Source organism: Neopsephotus bourkii, unplaced genomic scaffold (genome assembly GCF_033783945.1).
Source record: "Neopsephotus bourkii isolate Nb327-2 ecotype Australia unplaced genomic scaffold, CSIRO-AGI_Nbou_v1 NB_107, whole genome shotgun sequence".
NCBI lineage: Eukaryota > Metazoa > Chordata > Aves > Psittaciformes > Psittacidae > Neopsephotus > Neopsephotus bourkii.
In genome coordinates this window covers 6,266,575-6,272,574 of record NW_026900624.1, presented here as the reverse complement: position 1 = coordinate 6,272,574, position 6,000 = coordinate 6,266,575, and the positions used below count along the sequence as shown (strand labels likewise).

The 6,000-nt window shown below is 41.9% G+C and overlaps 1 protein-coding gene across 2 annotated transcripts in view; it reads right to left on the bottom strand.

Moving 5' to 3' along the window:
* Nucleotides 1-816: 816 nt before the first annotated feature.
* Nucleotides 817-6,000, bottom strand: part of KIAA0930 (KIAA0930 ortholog) — a 70,527-nt gene continuing 65,343 nt past the window's right edge. For both annotated transcript variants that reach the window (XM_061358999.1, XM_061359010.1), the window contains exons 8-10: nucleotides 5,517-5,679; nucleotides 4,259-4,414; nucleotides 817-1,283 (exon numbers count right to left, since the gene is read on the bottom strand). In XM_061358999.1, the coding sequence (XP_061214983.1) occupies nucleotides 1,243-1,283; nucleotides 4,259-4,414; nucleotides 5,517-5,679 (360 nt within the window). In that variant the 3' untranslated portion in view covers nucleotides 817-1,242. The remainder of the gene's footprint in view (nucleotides 1,284-4,258; nucleotides 4,415-5,516; nucleotides 5,680-6,000) is intronic.

Sequence of the window (6,000 nt, the reverse complement as noted above, 5' to 3'; positions counted from 1 at the left end):
AGTGAACCAGACTGCAGTAGTCTCAGTATTGAATCATTTAGCTTTTCAAATGTCAGGACAGCAGAGTTCTGCTATGTAGAGAAAGCTGCATTTTACCTGTAAACATAAGGCTTTTTTCCTGAGAGCTCCTGACACAACTTTCAGACTTCCCATTATGCAATCTTTAGTCACTTCTCAGAGCAGAATTACATTTCAATCTTACCTTTCAAGAAAACATGCCATGCTTTGGCATGTAACAGTACAGTGAAATACCAACCAGGAGATAAAGAATCCATTAATCAGCTTTCATGCTCTCCTTGGCTACAAATACTACCACAGGGATGACCCTATGTACTCTGAAGTCCAGTGCATGCAGGAGGATGTTGGTTATTGGTAAGGTTTTTAGATTTTGGAGTCCCATTATGGCCTCTTATTTTTCCACTTGAGACTCAAACTTGTATTGACGCGGCTAACAGAGAGATAAGCAGCATTAGTACTGGATATGAACCTCGGCCTTACTATAGCAGCACATTTTAGCCTTCTTTTCACTGGCTCATTTTCTTAGCCAGTTCTTGAGGATGAAAATGTTGCTGTTCTTTGGTAGAGACAGAAATCTGTCAGCAGAGTTCACCTGTCCTAACACTGACATGTGAATAAATGGGAACATTTTCAGCCTCTTAAGCTCTGACCTGCTGCACGTACCAAAATGGTGATGTATCTTTGTACCATCTTTTTCCTTTTCCTCTCCCAGCAGGAAATTTTTCTCTCACCCCTTCAATCCCCACACGCACACACACATTCAGACAAACATTTAAGCCAAACCACCAGCAAGGAGAGTGTATGGGTGAGAGTCCATGGAACAACGTTCATTAGCACATCATTATGAAATTCTCAGGTTGTTTCTTTCAAAGAATATAAAGTTTAACACATTCTGTACATGTTGTTGGTTTCTTAGTTATAAAGTAAACACAGTAACAAACTGTCCATAAAGCATTGACTCGTTTTAAACACAGCCCCTTCTCGTTTTATCTTGCTCAAAGTCCTCTTCCAGTCAAAAACACTCAGGCGATGTACTGCAAGTGGGCATTCGGTGTATGACAGCAGAGGAAGGAAGAAAGAGGCACTTTTGATCGGCTGGTATTCTTGGACTTCCCTTTTTCCTGCGGAGGTTTATGTTCCTGACACTAGATGGTAGTGTTAGCACAGAAAACCGCTGTGGTTAGGCACTTGGCAACAAGGCTCCAAGGCAGTGCCCGCTCTCTGCTATGTCATCAGAATTGGTTTCTGCCGCGCTTCCAGGATATCTGGGCAAGGGAGAGAAAGAAAGAGATACAGCGAACTTAGAAAGATCCTGAAAGCTGCCACAGCACCAGAAAGCACGAAGAACCGGAGATGCAATTGCGGACTGCAGCACAGTCCCCCTTATCCTGCTACAGGAATTCAAAACACAATCAGTATGTGACTTTACCTATTAAAGTTCAACTTAATTCCTCCCCAGCTGCATCCTAGTTGAAAGATGGTAAGCCACAAATATATCCCATCATGTAGAGATGACAGCTGATTAATTAATTATCATTTTTAGTAGGATGAAACAACATGCATCAGACACTGTGGTGTAATCTTCCAGAGAAACAAGGGGAAGTGCCATTAGAGGGGATGCCAAGGGTTTTTCCTTTCTTGGAGAAATGCACCATTCCCAAGACCCTTAGAGAGACTTTTGGTTCAGAAGATATGGGTGCAAATAATTCAACTGTTTAATGCATTCTTATAGCTTGAAGCCTGTATTTCTGCACTCAAAAAACCTGCCATAAAGCCCACTCCTTTTGTTGGTTTCTCAGCTCTGTGTTGTCCAAATGTGACAGACTGTGAACCTGTAAATATCTGTCATAATCATGGGCATCTTTCCAAATGTGGACAGTAAATCCAGCGTGCTGGCACAGCAGTATGTAGGAGTATCTGGAAACTGGGTTGCTATGTCCTTTCCAAAGCTACACAGAGAACAAAGAGCATGGGAAAAGGGAGCACATGCTTAATTATGACTTAATTAAGAGGCTGTTCATACACAGCTGCACAAAAATTGATCCACAACTCCAGAGGGCTCCAGCCACACTTGTTAAGAAAGACACATAGTAGAGTGAACGCAGTAAAGGACCACAAAGAGCATTAAGGGATTGAATCATCTGACACAAGGAGAGGCTGACAGAAGTGTGATTATCTAGCATGAAGAGAAGGCTAAGAGCAGAGGAAGTCTTATCAGTATGTATAAACTCCAGACATTTTAAAACGTGCTTTAATCACTGCCACTGGGACTTAGTTTCTTAGTACAGGCCTCATAAATTACCCAAGGGAGATAAGCATCTTTCCCACTTTACCCTGCCCCAAGTGTAATGCTCCCACTTGCTAGAAAGCTTTCACTAGCACAAGTGTATTGATTCCAAAAAGGCACTACCCAATGTCCCAAGCTAAAGCAAACATAGGTAGTGAAAAACTGCAGATTAAAATTCTGCCTTACAGCCCAGACATTTTGTGTCCTATTTCTGTGCATCTCAATATATACACCAACTCCTGCAACCGTATGTTAAACAAATTAAGTCTCAGAAAGGATGTTCAAGCTCAAAGCAAATATTTGAGCATGGAGGCATTTATGCCACCCACTTAAGCAAGTATTAAATGCCAGCAGGAACAATACATCTTTTGTGAACTCCAGAATGCCTGTGGTGAGAGAATGAGTGAGCTTGATAACTCCAGCTAACTAGCTGCAAGATCATCAACACAATTATCATAAGGCATAATTGCATGTTTTGCTGAACCATTGTTCAAAATCCACCCTTAATTACAGAGGAGCAATTTTTACTGGAATCTGTAATTTCTTCTAAATGGAAATCAATCTCTACTTACAGTGAAAGGGCAAATGTAGAAACATCTCCTTGCTAATTATAATTTCCACCTTTACCTTACCAGCTATGATTTCCTTCTCTGCAGAGTAAAAGACAGTCTACTTTTGCAACAGGCTCTGAGGGCTGAGCCTGTAAATGGGGACAAGACTACTACAACCCCCTGTGTGGGAGGCGTCCCCCCTTTTTAGACCCACACAAGAAAAAGCAGGCACTGATCAAAAGCCCACAGCTCAGAAAAACCTATTCAGCAGTCACCCCATCTGCCAGACAGGAAGAAAAGAAAGAAGGTAAGTTCTTAGAGGAAACAACAATTCTAAGGATCTTCCAAGGTTAGAGACAGAACTTTACACTGAGCTGGAACCACAGCTTTATTCCAGGAGATTCCAACTTTATCCTGGTCTAGATTAAGGAGTTCAGCAATGGTTTTGCCTGAGATCAAACCTTCTTTCTGCCCGAGAAGATTATTATGTGTTTCCAGTAGTAGACACTAGCAATGTCTGTGTCAAAGAAATTGCTACTATGTTTAGACACAGGAGACAGTGCTTAACCACTGCTACTTTCTCAGTTTTCAGAATCATCTCAAGAGTTCCATAGGCATCTTAATTCTGCAAAGCTGGATTCTTTAAAAGCTAGCAGGCTTGCTGACTGATAAAGAGTTCAAGCAGACCAGTTGTTTTCTGTAGTCCACCTGTATTTGTAGGCCGTAAAGAGTTACTTGGATCAAAGTCAAAACTTCATTAACTGCCTGCAGATTGTAAAACCCAACTTACTCAGCTCAGCTGAACAAATGCAGAGTTGGCTTTCATCAGTGTAGTAACTGACATAGCTGGACCAACGACACAGGGGACTCTGATGATTCATGGTATGACACATCATTATGTCTAGTTAAAGACACTGGACACCTGACAGATTTACAGACATCTTGCCTAGCTCTGACCAGTCCAAGCAACTTAAACGAAACCAAATTTAAGAGTCAAAACTGGCAAAGGAGGTCACTCCAAATTCCAGAGCTGCCTTTCTGTAACTCGCAAGTCTGGCTACAGCTATTGATGTCAGTGGATAGCCTTACAACAAGTTGCATACACTCATGAGATGGATGAACTTCCCAGTATTAAAGCAACTAGTGTTCCTCTGGGTGTTTGTTAGTACAAACTACCAACTTGCCTGAACCATCACGGAGCAAAACTGGCCCACAGCCAGAGTACAAGCTGACACCCTTCTACTTGTTCATGCTGATTTGCTGATAGTCAGCAAACAAGGTTTGTTGTTTCCTTACAGAGAAATAGTTGTTTCTCTGTCTTAATAGCAGAATCCCCTGATACAGAAGACTGTCCAGGAACTAAAGGACTCTTTGCTTATGTGTAATACATGCTAAAAATCACCTGTTAAAATCCGATGCAATGGCAAAGTGATGTAAGTTAAGTGTGCATAGAGTAGAAAGTTTTCATCTGTTCTGTTCAGCTTCAGCCAGGAGCCCACCAGAGAGCGTCCTGTTCCAGATAAGGACCGCGACCTCAGATTCGTTGCATTGTGCAGATCTGTAAAGACAAAAGACAGCAAGTTCAAGGCGATTGTTGTACTTCCTCTGTTTCATTGGAACACTCCTGAAAGTCAAGTAAAAAAAAGGAAGACAAAAGGAAAGCCTGCTATTCATTGTCTAGGGGTAAGTCACATGCAGGACACTACTATTACTATTCTTTTTACTGGCCAGGTCTTGTCTAACACAGAATTCACTATTTACAACTGAAGCTAATGAATGGTATTAGCAGCTGGCAGCATTTGTAAGCAGCCAGGAGAGGGAATGAAGCCTTTGCTGCCACATTGCATAAGCAGAATCCTAACCCAAACACAAAATAATAGAATATTCCTAAAACTAAGAAGTTACTCATGTAACAAGTGTTAACAGAAGAAAAATTGTTTCTGATGAAGAAAATTGACGTCTACCAGATAGGGGAGAGTCAGCATTAATATGCCCTCAGCCAAACCTGGTACACTCAGCAGTGCCATTCTTCTCACGATTAGAAGTCCCCAAGTAACTTTTAAACAAAAGGATACCAAGTCCACTGTCAGCTAGAGACATGTTTTATACCTGCAGGTCTCTCCCACAGCCAGGAATGCATATACTGCATTTTTTGAGTGTTTCTGAACTTCCCCTTCATTCCCACAAAAAAATAAGCCCTGTCCCACAGTGCTAAAAACAAATGCTGAAGTGAACGGAGCAATTCTGGACAAGAGTGATCCAAGCTCTGGGATTAATTTGTTTAAAAGGAGGTCATGATCCAAACAAAGCGGTCCTAGCAAAGGAAGAATACGTAACAGCAGCTACTCTAGCAAGATGCAAAACAGTGTGAGAGGAAGGAGGCTATTCCCTCTCCCCACACATTACCACTATGCCAAGAGCATTGGCGTTATCAGGTCAGAAGAACCTGACTCTGGTAGCTACGATAATTCCTCTTGCTGTTTCACACTTGCACACAGCGGAAGTAAGCAAAGTGGGTCCTCATGGGCTGTTCCTGTCCACAACGGGTCTGTCTGCACTGGAGGCAGCACCAAGAACGCTTATTTTTCACCTTTCATGAAATTCATCAGTGGGATCTGTGCCCTCTCCAGACAAGTCTGTTTAGCTGATACTACTCTCACCTCCACCATCATCATCTCTGAAGAACTCCTCACTGTCATTTGCCGAGTGGGATTTTTTCATCTCGGCAATTCGATTTCGGGGCACTTTTCTCTTGAGGGATGGGGAGAAAAAGGATGGGCGATTGTTGCGTTCTGGGGTTGGCGGCGTGCTGAAAGAAGTGACCTGAAAGGGAAATAAAACAAATGCTAGAGGAAGTTCTGTTTGAAAACTTCTAATGCTTCTAGTAAGAAATAAGCAGTCTCAAGTATGTGCCACGAGGCAATGATATGTGTAAAAATAAGAATTGTGACTGTCATCTAGCTGTAAGGTTTATCAGCGTGGCCAGAAAATGTCAACTGAAGAGTCATCTCAGCTTCGAGATGCTCATCAAGATGAAAATCTTTTGATGTATCATCGACCTCCACTGTTATAAAGCCTCTCCTGTGCTGATAACTTTTAAGAATTTATAGTCATGAAAGAAGAAAATTAATAATTTAGGCACCA